At 39.3% G+C, this 19,126-nt stretch overlaps 1 protein-coding gene across 4 annotated transcripts in view; it reads left to right on the top strand.

Annotated features, from left to right (window-relative positions):
* PTPN4 (protein tyrosine phosphatase non-receptor type 4) overlaps positions 1-19,126 on the top strand; it is a 115,267-nt gene that overhangs the window by 66,796 nt on the left and 29,345 nt on the right. For all 4 annotated transcript variants that reach the window (XR_015258895.1, XM_086750669.1, XM_086750668.1 and 1 more), the window contains 4 exons: positions 6,107-6,279; positions 9,441-9,509; positions 16,721-16,855; positions 18,104-18,262. Coding sequence is in view for 3 of the 4 variants with exons in the window: in XM_086750669.1 (XP_086606795.1) it covers positions 6,107-6,279; positions 9,441-9,509; positions 16,721-16,855; positions 18,104-18,262 (536 nt within the window). In the remaining variant the exon portion in view is untranslated. The remainder of the gene's footprint in view (positions 1-6,106; positions 6,280-9,440; positions 9,510-16,720; positions 16,856-18,103; positions 18,263-19,126) is intronic.

Here is a 19,126-nt window from a genome sequence, read left to right as displayed (position 1 = left end):
GAGGATGTGTTTCAAAGTTGTATGTAAATACGTAACAAATTGTACAGCTGGGTAACCATATTTATTCAGATGCAAAGCTGAGATGCTATAGGATATTAAATTAGTGGACTCGAGAGGAATTTTCCAGTGTTTTAGTTTTTTTCCAAACTGGGCTACATATGCTTTTAAGTAGTCTTAACCAGATACTTTTCAAATATTGATGATGAGCATTGAGAGCTTTTAATTACAGCTGTCCTTAAAACTGCAAGTGCCTTATTTTTTAATAATTTTAATATTTTTTTCCTGACTTGGCATTGCTTATAGGCAACAACATAAGTAAAGAATTGTTTTCCTACTTTTAATAGATTATATCTGTGTTTAAATAATTCACTTAAAGGAAGTAAGATGAAGCAGTTTAATGTCAAAGTAATTTTCCAGTGTAGCATAACGTAATCTTGAATGGAAGCTGGTTGTGTATTCTGACAATTATTATAGCTGGAGCATGCATCCACTGGAGTAGATTTCCTTCCATTGTTTCTTTATAATTTTGTCGGGAGGAGAAGAATGTTATGTGTATGACTTCTTCATCCAAGATTAGAAGCCCCCTGAGCCATAACTTCAGTGGCAGGTTTTGTCATCATATTTATGTTCATTCTGCCTGTGCCATATGCTGCTTCCCCTATATGCTTTGAAGCTGTTTGAGAATAATTCAGTAGTTTCATTTTTCTAGATGTTTCCCTAAGCTTCTCTGGTTTTAGTTAGTTGCACCCTTGGCTGTTGTAATGTCAATAGTCAGCATCAAACTCCTAATGCTGTCCAGCATACTTTGTGGTCTTGGTTCTTTGACAGCCAAATAAGCTGTTCAGTGTGTTCTTTTGCTCTTTTAGAGCCCAGATGTGCACTGAAAAATTACTTGGGTCTGTAACAAAACAGTGTCACAGGTTTTGTCCGTGACCAAGATCTGGTTTCAGTGATGTTCTGGTTTTGTTTAGTGAGGGGGGGGCCTAAGGTGGTAGCTTCTGTAGGAAACTGCTAGAAGTCGCTCCCCTTTGTTCAGTGGACTCGGCTGGGCCTACCGCGGGCCCGCTGCTGGCCGAGGCCGAGCCGATTGGTAGCAGAATGTCCCGTGATAACGCCTCTGCGATAACGTATTTAAGAAGGGGAAAACAGGGGAAAAAAAAAAAAGAGAGAAGATGTGTAGCAGCTGAGCGAGGGCACAGAGGGGGAGGCGCAGGCCTTGTGGGCCTTGCAGGCCTCACCCTCTGGCCTCTCGCCAGGCAGCCGACTGGGCCCAACTCGGCCCAGCCTGGCTGCAAGAAGTGAAGAGGAGATGAGAAATGAATAAGATGTAAAAAGGATCCTGAGAGGCATCTGCCAGCCTGTTGTGAGGAACGACTGCAGATGCCGAGGTCAGTTCAGAAGGAGGGGGAGGAGTAATGCGTCTCCTGGCCAAGATTCCCCTGCAGCCTGTGGTGACGACCATGGTGGAGCAGGTTGTCCCCCTGCAGCCCATGGAGGTCCACGGAGGAGCAGAGATTCACCTGCAGCCTGTGGAGGAACCCACGCCAGAGCAGGTGGAGGCCTGAAGGCAGCTGTGGCCCATGGAGGGCCCGCTGGGACAGCTGTTCTGGAGAGACTGCACTCCATGGAAGTGAGGACCCACGCCAGAGCAGTTTCACGAAGGACTGTGGCGTATGGGTGGGACCCCACAACAGAGCAGGGGAGGAATGTGAGGAGTTCTTCCCCCGACCATGAAGCAGTGGCGTAAAACAACGTGTAATGAACTGACCGCGACCCCTCTTCCCCCCTGTGCCGCTCGGGGGGGGGGGGGGGGGGAAGGTAGTATAGATAATGTTAAGCTTAGGAAGAGGGAGGGGTGGGGGGAGGTTATCTTGTTCCCTGTCTCATTTTCCTGCTAGTTTTACAAATAAATGAATAGTTTTCCCCAAGTCGAGTCTGTTTTGCCCGTAACGGTAACTTTAAGGATTTCTCCCCGTCCTTATCTCAAACCTTGAGCTGTTTTTCCTTATATCATCTCCCCCTATTCTCTCAGAGGGTGGGGGGAGTGAGAGAGAGACTGCGTAGTCTGGTCCTGATCGGGGCTGAACAAGTGAGTAGGCCGAAGGTTGTGGGGTTTTGGTTTGGTTTGGTTTTGTTATAGATTATATATCTGAAGTTTGTGCTTTGAATGTTTTCTTCTTACTGACTTTTAGAAAGAACTTGGGCTAGAATCACAAGGTGATAAATGGGCTTATCTGCCCAAGTGCATACTTGATCTTAGGTAACTCTTGCATTCATTAGATGCCTAGTTGGTTGTTGTCTAATCCTATGAAAGTTTCTACTGCTGGGTTTTTGCGTGAAGAGCAGATACTGTTGGCACAATCAGTGTTGGATTTAAGCTTCACAGAAGTTTTCTCCACTATTTGTGGAGTCTCTGGAGCATCTGCTGCTTATAAAGTCCAAGTCCTTTTGTTTCTCTCAGAGATGGGGTAGGGAAGTTTTGCTTTGTTCTGGAATTTTTCTTTGTTTAGACAAAGTGAAAGAAACCCACTAGAGAATATGGTTTTCAACCCAGTTTCTCTCCAGAGCACATCTGCTCTGAATTCCCTGTTTCAAATCAGATGAAGGTGAATTTGAATGAATGTCCCCATCTAAGGTGAACGTTCAAGGGCTGAGCTGTTGTATGTGACAGAGGCACCAAGATCCATTCTGCTTTTTTTTTTGTCCTTTTAAAAGGAATCACAAGCGTGACTTAGGCTTTACTTTGCCCTATCCCTCTGTGTTTCTTCTTGGATTCTATAGGTAGCCTGCAACATGGTGTACATTTGTATGATTATGGTTTAAATTAACTTACATGGTGGTATTTGGCTTACCTGTAGTTTCATGCTTGGGCCCTGAGCCTCATCACCAGTATTCTGTTCCAGCTGCTTCACTCTTCTCTCCCTCTGTAGCAAGCAGTCTATTTTCCTCTCCTTAATAGGAAACATGGACACAATTAGTAAGATAGTAGTTTCAGAGCAGAATCCAACTTAGGATTCCCTGAGGTAGCCTTCTAACACTGTTTCAGCAGACCTAAACCCTTGAAATATCTGTATATCATTGTCATACCATATGTTGTTAGTGAACAAGCTGAGAGGGCACTCTATCCCACTGTCCATGTGGCTGACAAAGATACTAAACAGGGCTTGTCCCAATACTGACCTCTGGGGAACACCACGAGTCACCAGTCCCTGCTTTTGCCTTCTGCAACTTGGGCTATGTGGCTAGAGCCCTTATTGGTGAAGACTGAGGCAAAGAAGCTGTTGAGTACCTCAGTCTTCTCTGTGTTCCTGGGTAACCAGGTCTCCTGTTTCCTTTCGGAGAGGGCCCACATTCTCCCTGGTCTTCCTTTTGTCCCCAGCGTACCTAAACAAGCTTTTCTTGTTGCCCTTGATGTCCCTGGCCAGATTTAATTCTGCCGGGGCTTTAGCCTTCTTTACCTGATCCCTGGCCACTCGAATAACCTCTCTGTAATCTTCCCAAGCTACCTGTCCTTGCTTTCACCCTCTTTAGGCTTCCTTCTTTATTTTCTGTTGGTCCAGGAGCTCCTAGTTCATCCACACAGGCCTCCTGGCATTTTTGCCCAGCTTACTCTTCATTGGGATGCATCCCTCCTGAGCTTGGAGGAAGTGCTCCTTGAATATCATCCAACCTTCCTGGGCCCCTCTTCTCTCCAGGGCTTTATTCCGTGGCACTTACCCAGCAGATCCTTGAAGAGGCCAAAGTGGTCTGCTCTCCTGAAGTCCAGAGTAGAGAGCTTGCTGCACACCCTCCTCGCTGCCCTAAGGATCTTGAACTCCACCATCTCATGGTCACTGAAGTCAAGGCTGCCCTTGAGCTCTACATTCCTGGTGACAACAAGGTCCAGCATAACATCTCTCCTTGCTAGCTTCTCTATCACTTGCAGGAGGAAGTCATCATCCACACATTCCAGGAACCTCCTGGATTGCCTGTGCCCTGCTGTGTTGTCCTTCCAACAGATAACGGGGTGGTTGAAGTCCCTCATGAGGACCAGGGCTTGTGACTGTGAGGCAGCTCCTATCTGCCTGTAGAGGGCCTCATCCGCCGAGTCCTCCTGGTCAGGTGGCCTGTAGCAAACCCCCACTATAATGTCACCTGTCCCTGCCCTCCCTTTAATCCTGACCCATGAGCTCTCTGTCAGCTCCTCATCCATCCCCAGGCGGATCCCCATCTCCATGCACTCCAGCTGGTCGTTGACACAGGTCGTCTCCTCTGTCTGTCCTTCCTAAAGAGCTTGTATCCCTCCATTTCAACACTCCAGTGATAGGAGCCATCCCACCATGATAGTGTCTCCATGATGCCAACAAGGCTGTAGCCCTACAGGCATGCCCGCATCTTTAACTCTTCCTGTTTGTTCCTCATGCTGTGTGCGTTGGCATAGAGACATTTAAGCTGGCCCCCCGATTAAGCCAACTTGCTGGCTGAAGCAGCTGGAATTCCCTTGAGCTGCAATTTAGGTGCTCTCATACTTACCTGCCGTCTTTCCCCAGGTTATGGGCACCTGTTGCTGGCACTGGCGCTGTACTGACAGTAGTGGGATGGATTGTGGTTCTCCTTATCTTATGCTGTTCCCTACCCTAAAGCTTCTTTCCAAGCTGAAATGGAGATGAAGGGTAGGGTTTGAGGATCCGTTTTCTCTGCACTGCAATGAAAGCCTTAAAAACTATGAATAGAACTATTGTTAAGGTACCTTTAACGCTCTAACACACCTGAGTTCCCGTGAAAGTGCTGTTTCGCATTACAATTAAGCTGATCTAGCTACAGCTCCCTCTCATCATGGGATACCAGCTCCTCCTTCATGCTTCATGCCTGATCTAGTGATCAGACTGTGGCATGAAAATCAGATCAACTCCTTCTCTGGAATACAAACTAGGAGACACAGAGGGTATTTTTTTTTTTTTAACCCCAACCATAATTATCGTGCTTTGAGTGACATGAAAATGCATGATCATCAGCTCATATAACTTGTCAAATTGTCTTTTCCAACAGTGTAAAAGGCTGACAGAGCATTAAAATTTGCTATTTCATGAGAACTTTCTGTTGGAATCTAGAATCTTAGCTGGTTCATCCTTTACTGGATCCAGATGAGGCAGCCTGTAATTTTACATAGTTGCTCTCTTGCAGAATAGTAATGCTTATATTATTGTATGTTTATATTGTTGATAAAGCCTTTTTTAACTGCATAGGCAATGGACTTAATTTCTGTTACCTTGTTTGTGACTTTTAAGTACTTCTGCTAACGTGTCTAGAAAATACAGAGAACAGTGGCAATACTTGGAAATTCAGAGAAGAGATCCAAGTGATTTTTGTAAATGGAAATAAAATATCAGATTTTAGTTTCTTGCATATAATTTCTTTAATTTAATCAGCAGATCTAACGACGAGCAGGCCGGCAAAAGCTTAACTTGGAAAAGGAGTTTACTGCTAAGTGAAACCAGTTAAGGTGTGCTAAGTGTTGTGGAGGATTTAGTGCTGTGAAGAGAAAGTAGAGTGCCAATGATGATTTCTGACCTACAAAGGTTGTAATCAAGCTCCCTCAACAGGCAGAATAGCTTAGCTGGCTTGGCAATTTTGCTTCTTTCCTTTACGAGGAACCTAACTAATCATTTAGAAGTACGTACATCAGTTCCTCTTGAGATCAGTACCTGTTCCCAGTCTCTAATTGGCATGTGCGCATGACAATCCCTTGTCTTAGCTGTAGTAATCTTGAAACAGGGAGGCATGTTGTCTTTGAGAAATTTCTGTGATTTGAGAAGTCAATGTAGTTTGGGTCCTACCTTTTGGGACCATTTCTTCCCATCTAGGCTCGTTTCAATATCTCTAAACGGACTGTTAACCTTTGAACAGGCTCAATTAAAAAAAAAAGAAAAAAATTCCTTTAAACTTCCTTTAAAGAAAACATAGAGGTACTTTAAAAGAGTTTATAATACATAAAGTTAATGTAAAATTAGAGAATCACTTCAGAAAGCCTAATTTGAAAAAAAAAAAACCCAACAAACTATGTATTTTAATTTAAAAAGTAACTGGGAATAATTTTAATCTGAAGTAACTTTTTTCTCATTTTTAGCACGAATCTAGAGAAACGTTATTGGGATTCAATATGGTGAATTACCGAGCGTGTAAGAATTTGTGGAAAGCTTGTGTTGAACATCACACGTTCTTCCGTTTGGACAGACCGCTTCCCCCTCAGAAGAACTTTTTTGCACATTATTTCACTTTGGGTTCCAAATTCCGGTACTGGTAAGTGCTGATTTGAAATATACGGGGAAAAAAATATAAGAGAACAAGCGACTCGTCAATAAACATAAGGAATTATTTAGAATCTCTATTAAGAAATGACATAATTCAAGTAGCTTTTGAATCTTGTAATTGTTCCTGTCCCAAGCTCACCTAAGTTTCAAACGTTGTCAGTAATTTTCTAGGATATCTTGGAAATACAATTATTGTATTATTAGCAGTTGTTATTGAGCTAATACTCTGAGATTGTCTTACAGGCTGCATTTCTTCGCCTGCTTACCTGCTGGGTTATGTTTGTCTTAAAAATGTTGTCTCAGAACTTCAAAGTTTTTGGTCTGGTATTTTTGAAAACTGATGTATCTCTCAGATCTTGCGTGCAGCAACAGCAACAAAACAGACCTAAATAAAGATCAAATAGAAATCAACGAAAAGAAGCTTGTACAAGTAAAGCCCTCTTAAACGAGATGCATACAAATAGGCAACTAGGTGAAGACAAAAGACACACTTGTTCTGCACCAAAACCAGAACTTTAGAAAGTAAGGATTAAATTAAGTCCATAACTTTTAAGGACGAACTTGACAAAATAGGCAAAAAGCTTGGAGGTGCAAAGAATGACAGTGGAATAATTCTAATCTCCAATAATTTCTGTTCTAATGATGGAGTGGGTGGTGTTGATTTTTAAAGAAATTTATGCTTTTTATTAAAAAAAAAATAAAATTCTTAGTTAAGTAACTGAGTTAACTGTCTTTTCAACTAATGCAGAATGCCGATGGTTTAAATCGTGCCTGAAGTACAGATTAATGGAGCTACTACTAATCATCCGTCTAGAATGGCAACAGTGTCTGTGACGTACAAAGGCAAATGATGAAATGCTAGAAAACACAATAACAGACTATTTCTGTTACACTGGTGAATTGCATAAATGTATAAAGAGGAAAGTAATTCAGTGACTAAATTTTTATGCCATCTGGTTTTTTGAGTAGCATTCACCACAGCACCCGTTTGAGAAACAGCGTTTTGTCATCCTCAACAGTGTTTGAGACTTGGTTCAAAGTTGTTGTAGTGAATTTGAGGGAGCTTTTTCATTTCGGTAAAGATTTTGAGTCATTGTGGTTACTGTTACAGAATAGCTCTTTGATGATGACATTCAACTTATGTTAATGTAAGATGAAAAGGGAAACTGCATAAAAATGAAGAAGGTTGTTAAAGTTAATGAAGCATCCAAAAGGCTAGAATTTCTGCGAGTAGTTTGAGAGATTGTTTAGAGGCAGCATAATGGTAGGAACATGGCATACAAGGAGAGATTAAGGGCACTGGGCTTGTTTAATCTGGTGAAGAGGAACCTAAAGGGGAATTTAGTAGCAAGCCTAAAGCTACTTCAATGAAGTAGCTACATTCAGAAATGATGGAGCTAAACTTGTGTTGTTAGTGGCAGGTGATAGGACAAGGGGCAACAATCCTTGAAGATTCTAGCTGGACATCAGGAAAAGTCTTGTTTTGTTTTTGTTTTGTTTTGTTTTTTTCCTAGAGGGATCATGCATTATTGGAACAAGTTACCCAGGGAGGTTGTGGGATCTTTATTTCTGGAGGCTTTCAAACTTGGCTAGACAAAGCTAAGGCCAGACATGACCTAGCGTTGGCAGGAGATTGGGCTAGAGACTTCTAGCCAACATTTTTATGATTAAAATGAACTAATAAAATACTACACTGCCGGGGTAGACAGAATTATCTCTGGTTTTGAAAGAAATCAGAGACATGAAATTGTTGAACTATTAAATGTCTTATGTTATCTATTATTTCTGTTAGACTAAAAAGATTCTAATGCAGCAATTTTTCAAGCAAATCTTAAAAAAAAAAAAAAGGCCTCCAGGAGGGATCAAGAAGACTACTGATGAGAAAATCTGACTTCTGTACACTATCCTTCCTCATTAAGGAAGTTAAACTGCAGGAACATGAAGAGTTTCATTGTATATTAGCAACTGTTTAACCAGAAACAAGTAGATCTCTTTTTCACAATTAGGGGAAGTTACTGCTGAAGTGATACAGGTTTTTGTAGTAAAAGCTGAAGCTGGCTCGAGAAAGTTTCGGTGGTATGTTGCAATGATGGGCGAGTAGGGATTAAAATGGTAGATCAAGTTCTATGTCCAAAAATGCAAAATAATCTACACAGGGAGAGAGAAGAGGAGAAACATCAATTATAAATGTGATATTACTGTCTCGGAGCTTTGTAGCTAGTTCACTGAAAAAGTTAAATCAATTATTGCTAGCAGTTAGAGAAAGGCAAATACAATGTTAGGGTTACTGGAAAGGAATAGTGGAAAATATAGTCGGCTTACTGCTTGTCAGAATTAAAAATATATAACTTCAGGAAGTTGGCAGGCAGCAGGTTTGAACAGAGATTGAACAGGTTTCTTAGAATCGCAACATGGCAGAAGTTGGGAGGCTGCTCTGGGCACTTGTCTAGTCCAATGCCCTGTTCAAACAGGGTCCACTGTAACAGGTTGCATAGCACTGTCGCCAGCCAGGTTTTGAACGTCTCCAGGGATGGAGGCTCCACACCATCTCTGAGCAGCCTGATCCAGTGTTTGACTACCGTCACAGTAAAAAAGTTTTCTGTTTTCTGGGAGTGTTTTTGTTGTTGTTTTTCTCAGCTTCTCTTCATATGTCAGATGCTCCAGACCTTTAATTGTATCTCTGTGGCCCTTTGGTTGACTTGAGGGACCCTAGAACTTGTTGCAGCACTGCAGATGTGGTCTCACCAGTGCTGAGTAAACCTGATTTCCAGCCAGTTGGCCTTCAGCCAGTGCATGGGGCTGTTCCTCCCCAGGTGCAGGTCTTTGCATTTCCCTTCGCTGAATTTTGTGAGATTCCAGTTGGCCCATTTCTGCAGCCTTCACATATCCAGTAGTTCTGTAATATAAATGTGAAAATAGCTAATTATGCTTTGATTTCATAGGGTAAATGTCCCTGTAAGTGACAGAAAAGAGCAGAGTTTTAAGTATCAGTATCCTTTTAGGATATACATCCTCTGACTCTCAATTGCTTGACCATGACTGAAAATAGAATTGAGGAATTTTTTTTTGTTGAGATGGTTCAATTTTAAGCAAGAAATTGTTATCCTAAGTTTGTTGCATTCAGTGGTTTGGTTTGGTTTTGTTTTCCAGTGGGAGAACAGAGGTCCAGTCTGTGCAGTATGGTAAAGAAAGAGCAAACAAAGACAGGGTGTTTGCAAGGTAAGCTTATTTATATTCCTGCAGGATCTATAAGTCTTCTGTTTGTGTCTTTTAAGATGTTATGGGATCATAGTTTTCTGTTTGCAAAAGTGTAAAATAAAGAACAACTGTTGTCAACTGTTGCTGGTGGCTTGACTTAGCTATATTAAGGAATTTAACTTTGATATGGGCAGGTGTGTCTTTGAGGCAGCCAGAAATGGGGGAGTATCTTACGATGAAAAAGTTAATAAGGATAATCTGTGGTATTTCCCCCCTTATATATTTTCCAAATTCAGAATTGCCTTCCATCTGTGCAGTCAGTTGTTACATGTACTAGCCCTCTTTGTGCTGTCTTTATTGCAAAGAATGGTCTCTTCAACTATTCCATTAAAATATTGAGTTATTGAATATGTTTTATCCCTGATAACCTACAACTGTAGACACATATTTCCTTTAGAATAAGGTACTGTGAGTGTCTTACTTGGTGAAAACAGCTTTATCACTATAGTCCTGATGAGGTATTTCACTATGAAAAATTTAACTGGGAGTGAGCTGCTTCTGAAGGTATTCTGTCACAGAGTAGCTGGCTGATCATAGAATGTCTTACTTAATTGTGTTTCAGACATCTGAGGGATTTAGTGATTACACGAAAACAGTCAAGACATAGATTTAGTTCTTCATTCAGAAATCGTGGTACCGTATTCAAAAGTAAAACGGCTGCTGCATCCGTTTGGCAGCCTGATCTTTAATAGAACAAATCCTTAACAGCAGGGAGCGTGCTCTGTGCTTCTTTTATGCTTCTACTTTTATTGAGATGGGGAATGTCTTTTAGCGTAGTTACCCTTGAGGAACTCTGGCACTCAAATTTATGCTCACAGACTTTTAGTAACGAGGCCAGCAATCTTTCTCAAGTACCTACAAACACTGTTTTTCAGAGCGTTGGTAAATTCTGCTTTCATTTCCTGGCCACCCCCCGCCCCCCTTCTTCCTCCCTGTGCAATATCATATAATCTGAGTTTTCAGCTGGGCGTACCATAAGTACCCGCCTCTGTATTAGAAGGGTTTGGGGGCAGAAGTGCTATGGCATGTTTGTTCAACAGGTAGATTTTTAGAAAACCAATTTGTTCTGTGTGCTCTAGAGTTATTTTTTTACTCTTTTAAATAATTTATGTGGGAGTCTGGTTAGATTTTTACTTAGGGGTGGTAGAGAGCTCATACTTGGTTTTGAGGAGTATGTTTATTGTTTTAGAAACTCTTATTCAATAGATGGCACTCTTCCCTTTGAGTCAAAAGAGAACAAGTGGTGCTGGGGTCACTTATATTTTCTAATAAAAAATTGAAAGCCATTCCTAGAATTGCTCTGATGTATTCTTAAGTCTTTTGGGCTTTTTTTAGTTAATAAAATACTTGGCTCTTCTATCTTTAGTCATTTTATTTTCTACTGTTGCTTTTAGATTAAGGAATACAGCATTCATCCTCACCTTTTGAGTTGTTCAGTAACGTTGATGACTGATAAATGTCTGAGGCATATACATGTACGTCAGTGAACTGGAATTGATGGCGTATTGTAACAAATACACCTCAAAAGGCTTTTAATAGCTCATCTGTTTCTTCCTCTGTCCTCCCCATCACAGTGTGCGATTCATGCATTTTCAGTTTTAACGACTTTTAGTATTTTCAAAGGGTGAAAAAAACTTGAAATTTAAGAAACTTCTAGGACACTATGTGGTTCACGAAGCTTAATCTAAGAATATTATCTTTCTTGTCTTCAGAACATTTACATTTCAGTTTGCAATACTGAGTACATGTTAGTCCTTTCGTATTATACAGAGGATAGATCTTGCTTTTTAAGGTTTTACAAGTATAATGTGGTTTTTGTTCCTGGAACCTGCCTTTCTCTTTCTCAATGTCTTTCTCAGACAAAGTAATCGTTTTGTTGAACAGCTTTTTAAGCTGCCAAGCACTGGGCTTGTTTCGATTGCTTTTGAAAGTTCTACTAGGTGTTGGTTGCCTTTTGCTGTGAAACCGGGAACATGCTAGCATTAGTCAAGTCTTCCTTGAGAATTAAGTGGACACATGAAAAAATTTGAATGACTACTGTTGCTTTTATTGTTACCACATCAGAAGATTTATTCAAGATCAGTTAAAATAAAAGGTTTTTTTTTTTTCTAGAGTAGTTCAGATTTACACTCTCTTTTCTCATCAGTATCAAACTATAAGGTGCCTTATTTGAGCTAATACTAAGTAAACTTTTGAATCATTTCATTGTAAAAAAAATAGTACTGATAGCTACATTGAGATGTTATTTGAGTCATCTATTTGTGCTAAGTTGAGAAGCGGTGATTGCCACAAGTAATACTCTTCCAGCCTTTGCACGCCAAGCAGAACATAGATAGAGTACAAGACATGGAAATAAAATTTCTTAACAGCTATTTGAATAAAACAAGCAGCCTGCAATTAGCAACCTTAGTTGTTTGTCTTCAGGATTTTACTTTAAAATTAGCTGAAGTAGTATTCATGGATTTTTTTCCCCCCAAATAATAAAAACTTTTTAAAATTATTTTTTTTTAAATGGAATCTGTTACTGTAGAGGAGATAGTCGGTAATAAATTTGATACGTTTTGTAGATGCTGGTTTCTTAATCTTCATGCAGCACCAGCTTCAACATTTAGGAGACTGTTGCTGCAGTTGTTTAGATTCCCCCCCCGCCCCAATCTTCATTACAGCTATTCTCTTGACTTCATTTGTTGTAGGGTATTCGTAACCCAAGAAAACTCATGAGAATTCCCAGAAACAACATAAAAGTTAAAACAGATAACAAAAGTGAAAAAAGTTCGATCAAGTAATGAATTGAGAGGTTTCTTAACGAGCACTGTTCTTTCTTACAGTCCTTGCAAAATACTGTAATTCTGTTCAGTTCCGATGGTGTGTACTGGAGCTGAGAGAAGGTTGTTTATGCGCATTGTGTGATAGTGAGTGGGTATCTCAGTCATTTGTATTGGCAAATTCCCTAACATTAAATTGCAATCGGGGTTCTGAAAATCCAGTCTTGCTTCAACCATGCATTTATTCAGGTTAATTAAATGGTTCCTCAGTTGCTTCAAACTACGTATGTCATTTGTGGTGTATCTGCAGATTTGTACGCCGTTTCAGTCTCTTGGTCTGAAGCGCTAGTCACTAGTTTGGCTGAGAAACACATTCCCTGTACTCCTTGTCAAAATACAAAGCAGGGCAGGTTGTGGCTCTAGGTTTATATTTCTTTTTGGGACAGATACAATTTAAGAGATTCCCTCCTGTGTTCCCAAACAATACCCTCTTTCTTTCCCAGCTCCTATGAGAATTTAACACTTCAGCTGTGGGATGCAAAACAAATTCTGTCTTTCAAAGTTTTTGTGTGCTGTGGCTGAGGTAAAATAATGTCATACTTTTTTTTTAGCTGCATTATGTCATATCATCCCTGCTACTTTTTTTTTTTTATGTAGTATCACAGCTTGTAAGACTTTTTGATTTTTGGGGCAGGTACAATTTTTGGTGTCTGTCCCTACTTAGTTAGGTAAGACTTCTTCCAGCTTTTTTTAGAAATGTCTCTGCAGATACACTAAAAATTAGAACTGAAAATAGTTTAGTCTGTTAACCAGCAGTGCCCTGTGCTGGTGTGCAATAGAAGTGCCCTGTGCTGGTGTGCACCTAGACTGAGCAGACAAACGCGGAATTTAGAATTTCAAAGTTTACAAAGCATTTTAAAGTTTTTTGCGGCTTAATAACCCCTTTCCTGTCTCCTCAGCTGCACTCTGGCATGATAAAGTTACTTGAATATTGTAAGAGATTGGTGATACAGGAGAAATTTGCAGGACTGTTTCACAACATATCTTAAAAGTTACTTTTTATTAACTTACTGTTAGATTTAGAAGTCTTGGCAGGAGTGCTAGTATCAGAAAGCCGCAGCACTGAGAAGTTCAGTGCTGCAGTGTGGTAATTTTTTCTTTGAAATTTCTGCAAAGACAGGAAATGGAGGCAACAAACAAGTGGGTGGGACTCTGAGGTTAGAGCTGTTAATAAAATAATTGAAACGAACCTTTGCTAATCAATGCTGCAGCTGTTTATCGTGGTAGTAAGGTGTTATTTCTGAAAGATCAGACCCTATCCACAGTTAAAGGTGAGTTTTCTTAACATTGGATTTTTTTTGTCAGGGAAGGAAGTGATGCTTCTCATTTTAGAGTTATATTCATTTGTTGCATAGATTAAGGAAGTTTTAAAAAAAAGTCGTTACAAACTGTGACTTAAGATATAATGCAGTGGCTTATTTTTGAAGGAATCAAGAATTTACTTTTTGGAAAAACTTGTTTTTTCCTCTCCTTATATTATTTTTGTGTCTCTCTTTGTAATTTCATTGGTTTTATACATGCTGCCCTTTCACTGTTGTTGTACATTTTTGAAAACAAAAAAAAAAAACCAAAACCAAAACAAAGCCATAAACAAGAAAAAAAACCAAACACCAGCTTTCCTATAGTCCACTTGTTGCTTTCTCACTGGAGGTAAATAAGGTTCAATAGGTGCTTTTACATGTCTCTCAGAGAATACAGTGTCTGCAGTCTTGTATTTACCTAATTTAGCATTGAATATGTTATGTTCCTCTGCATTTTGCCCTCGCCCCATTCTTTGGTTAGGAGAGTCCACCTCTTGGCAGAGCTGACTCTTGGTACTTGGCTGCTGGCTGCAAGTGTGCTGCCAGCAAAGTCTGGCTCGTGATAGCTTTGATTAGTAAAGGAATAATGAATGAATAACGTTAGACATGCGTTTCAGTTTTCAGTTCTGCTGATTTCTTGTTATTTTACCTGCTCATAACTGCTCAAATTTGCTAGATGTGTAAAGAAAAATATGTAAGTGGTTTGAGTTGCTCACATTTGAAGCAAGTTACAGAAATTGAAATGTTGGTTTAATTGACATGATATCAAGCTAATTCCTTTTTGAATCAAATTAATACTGCTTAAAATATATGCTAAAAAACTGCATATATTTTTCCTCAGGAATTAAGTAATTGATATTTTCCCTGTTTTCAAATACCAGTATACTATTAGATTATTTTTTTTTTCCCCTGGTGGAATAAGACCTGAAACAATAGTATTCAGAATAGCCCATGTCACTTAAGTGTCTGAAATTTGTCGGCTGTTATCCAGTATGTCTTTAGAGCAGCAAAGCAGCATGCGATACATGTTCAGAACGGCTTGGGGGTGTAAAAACAAAAGTAAACCCTCCACACACAGATCACCACTCCTTTAGTATCGAACAAACGTTGTTGACATTAATAAGACTTAGGTATTTCTGCATGTGAAGATAATTATTCGATATGACGCTTGGTTGGTTATTGTACATTTTTTTAATAATATTGAAGAGAGTCTGCTCAAGGTGATGACTTGCACTGGGTTTTAAGTTCCATGAAGAGCAACAACGTATTTGTAGCTAAGGTTCTCATTTTAAGAAGGATGTAATTTGTCTGTGAGTAGTTCCTTAATTTCTCAAAGGTCCTTCTTTCTGGACTTTCACTTTCATTAAATCAGTAAGGTAATAAAGATAAGAAGATAAAGAACAGTGACCATGTGTCCCAAGGACAGCAAAGGCAGAAGTTATTTTGTAACGTGGTGTGTGGAGCTGGGGAAAGAAACAGAGAAGTTGCACTGATACCGTAATATAGAATAGTTCGGGTTCAAAGGGACCTTTAAAGGCTATCTAGCCTAACTCCCCTGCAAGGAGCAGGGACATCTCCAACCAGAGCAGGTTGCTCAGAGCCCAGTCCAGCCTGGCACTGAATGTTTCCAGGGATGGGGCATCCACCACCTCTCTCTCTGGGCAACCTGTGCCAGTGTTCCACCACCCTCAGTGTGAAAAATTTTTTCCTTATGTCTGGTTTAAATCTACCTCCCTCTATTTTAAAATCATTAGCCCTCATCCTATCACAACAGGCCCTGCTAAAGAGTTTCTTCCCATACTTCTTATAAGCCCCCTTTAGGTACTGGAAGGCCACTATAAGGTCCCCCCAGAGCCTTCTCTTCTCCAGGCTGAGCAGCCCCAACTCTCTCAGCTTGTCCTCACAGGAGAGGTGCTTCAGCCCTCTTATCATCTTTGTGGCCTTCTCTGGACTCCCTCCAACAGGTCCATGTTCGTCTTATGTTGGGGGCTCCAGAACTGGACACAGTACTGCAGGTGTTGTCACCTCATTGTACAAAGCTGGAGAGTAGAGAATAGTGATAGAATATAAAGGCAAATGGGTATGAAACAGTCATGGCATGAAAGACTGATGAAATTGAGGTGTCACTGGAAGAATAGAGGCTTGGGTAATGAAAGATGAGAATTTTGAACTGTATAGTACCATCCAAGTAGTAGAAATAAAGTAAAAACCTGGTAGCACAAAATACACAGGACATGTATTTAAGGATTTAAAGAATTTTTTAAGGTTTAAAAGGTTTAAAAGAATTTTTTATTGTTGGCTAAAGAATTTTCAGTTGATAACAACAAACAGCAAAAGTCTGGGTGTGTTTAGTCACAGGATGACTGAACCATCCTCAGTGATGCTAAGAAAAAAAGCAACCACAATTCTTGAATGATTCATTTGATGATTTACAATGTAAAAGGGAAATGTACTATGTCATGAGAGATTGCAAGTATGGTCTTATTTGTGTTTAAGAAGTGGGTGACAGAAACAGCAGAAGGGAGTTGGAGGTATCCTGGGATGACTGGAGAATGTGAAGAAAAAGTTTCCTCAATATTGAGAAAGAATGACAAGTAGAAAATAAAATTCCTTCTGTATAAAGATGGCTGAATAGTTGTGTTACTTGGAGGTGTGCGGGGGGTGGGGGGTGTTTTGTGGGTTTTTTCATTTTTAAGTTCAGACCCCTCTTACTATCCTGTTGGAGTCAGATTCTCTTTGAGGCATTAAATTCCTACTGAAGTTTAGTGGGGTCCTCTTCCATCTTGCCTGTCTCCCTCCCAGCCAACAGTATTTCATGACTGTATTTCATTGTTATTCTTGTACAAAGTATAGAAAATGAAGTATAGTATATTGAGAAAATACAGAACTGCCCATATAAATATAGTTTTACATTATTACATTTCTTTCATCCATATAATTTGGTTTCCTGTGGTAGAACATCCAAAGTTTCATTGTGGTGAATTTTGTGTAATTTTGTTCTTACCTCATATAATTTTTGGTTAGTCATTTTACTTTCTTCTTCTAGATCCCCCAGTAAACCCTTGGCACGGAAGTTAATGAGTGGGATGGACTGGGAAGTAGTGAGTAGAAACTCGCTGTCTGATGATAGGTTGGAAACACAGAGCCTGCCATCACGGTCTCCACCTGGAACCCCAAATCAGTAAGCAGCATTAAATCTCTCCTTAGAAATGACTGTCTGCCTCTAATGTGACTGACCAACTTGTCTAATACAAGGATTAATGTTTTATGGAGACCAGTAACTTCACAAATTATGTGCTGATTAATTCTCTGGAACATAGCTCCTCTGATAAGAGAGACTATTTGTGGGTGAATTTTTGGTGCTTCTCACTCAAATTCTAAAAAGTGTAAGATGTAGCATGCTACCCGAAATTTAATAGCTTGAGTTTTCTCAAGCACAATTAAAACTAAATTATTCATTTGACTAAGAAAAAAAACCTGATAATAAAATCTGTATGATATTTTAGAAATAATTGATTCTGGTTAATACTACTTCTAAAAACACTGGGGAAGATTACTTAATCAGAAATCCTTGCAGGCTTATTCCTCTCAATTTTTCTGCATTTCCGTTCAAAGCTCATTCTTTTCCCATGATAGAGCTTTCTGATTTATGTTTCTAGTTAGTGAAAAATAATTCCTGATTTCTTCTGTAAAATAATAAGTGTGTGCTGAAACCGGCTTAAGAATCAGTATTATCCAATTTTGTATTACATAAACCAGAAGGTTTTAAGATTCTTTGGCATTGCAGCATATTGTTCAAAAGACTGTTGTTGTAAATATCTGTAGCATTTTAAAGTTATTGTAAAAATTGTGCTTATAGTGTTACGTAACTTAATCATGCATGTTTCTAAGCATTTTAAGAAAAAGCCTGTGTCAGTATGCTAATTTTCAAATGGGAACATTTTGGGTCACAGAAATTATAAGACTCTCAGTGCAAAGCGTATGATTCTTCTAGGAGAAGATGCAGGGGATAAAATGTTCATCTTGATGAATTCAGGTTAAGTTCTGCAATGCACGGAGCCAGGATTTTTCTTCTTGGAGATGAATTTTTCTTCTCATTGACTGGACTGTCAGTCCAGTAGCCTGTTCATTGGACTGTAATGCTTTAAGTATTCTTTAATTAAAAAAAAAAAAATTAGCCATTTAGTGTTTATGAAAATAATTTTTTAACACTTCAAAAAAGAAAATTATGAAATAGAGCATGTTGATCTGACAACATCATTGCTTCGGTTATTTTTGAAATCTTAAATTATTTAACAAGGATATGTATATGAACATATGCTTGCACTGAGAGGAAATAATTATTTTAGCATTGCTTTTTAGTAGTGTAAGAAATGTAGATTAATAATAATATTCTTTTCACATTGCATTGCTGTGGTTTCCTCCTTAGTCGCAACTCTGCCTTCACTCAAGAAGGAGCCCGGTTACGACCCTCATCAGTTGGACACTTAGTTGACCATGTAGTTCACACTTCCCCAAGTGAAGTATTTGTAAATCACAGATCTCCATCTTCCACCCAGGCTAATAGCATCATACTGGAATCATCACCGTAAGTTCTGTTGGTTGTTACTATATGGTAGCACGTGGGGCTTCTGAAGATAAGTCAGAAATCTTCACCATTCAGAATTTAGAGTTAAACGTTTGGGTCAGGGAGAGACAGAAAAATCTAATAAAAAGGTAGCTGTTGTTTAGGGAGTATTAGTATAGGGCTTATTGAAAATTAAATGATGCAGAAGTAAACACCTATTTCTGACGTGTTCCTGGTGCAGGATTACAATGTCTTCCCCACCCAAAATGTGGGTTTGCTATAATGTGACCATCAGTGACTGAATGTGGAAGTGAAAGGGGTTTTTCTGGTAGAACTGAAGTATGTTGTTTTGTGATAAGTTTTTAGTTCACATGAGTTTGGAAATTTTGGGGTTTTTTTTGCCAAGGCACAGAAATATGAGGGAGCTTTACAAATTGCTTAGCCAAAATACCTTTTTAGCACCCCAGCATTCTGAGATTCCTGGTATGTTTTGTGTAGTGTTATAGAGTGTGTCTTTATTTTTTTAAGATAGCTCTATCAGACTTTTTTTCTTTTACACTGAATATTCTTGATTCTGTAAGTTTACCACGCTATGTTGGGCAAAAGAAAAACTATTATTATGTATTAAGTCAAGACAAACAAAAAGACATTGAGTTATTAAAAAATTTGAAATAGTCAATAACTTGTAGCCTGAGTACAGATTGATTGGGGGAAAAATGTAGTTACAATTTGACCATCAACTAGTTATTTAGCTCTCAGAGTTAGAAAACAGTAATTTGGTCTAATAATATAAAATCCCCCTTTTTTTGTGAGATTTTTTAACCTATTCACATGGCAGGGGAGTCTCAAAACTGGAACACTTGTGAATCTTTTCTCATATTAGAG

The sequence above is a fragment of the Chlamydotis macqueenii genome, chromosome 6, assembly GCF_036417535.1.
Source record: "Chlamydotis macqueenii isolate bChlMac1 chromosome 6, bChlMac1.mat, whole genome shotgun sequence".
Lineage (NCBI taxonomy): Eukaryota > Metazoa > Chordata > Aves > Otidiformes > Otididae > Chlamydotis > Chlamydotis macqueenii.
This window is presented reverse-complemented; position numbering and strand designations above follow the sequence as displayed.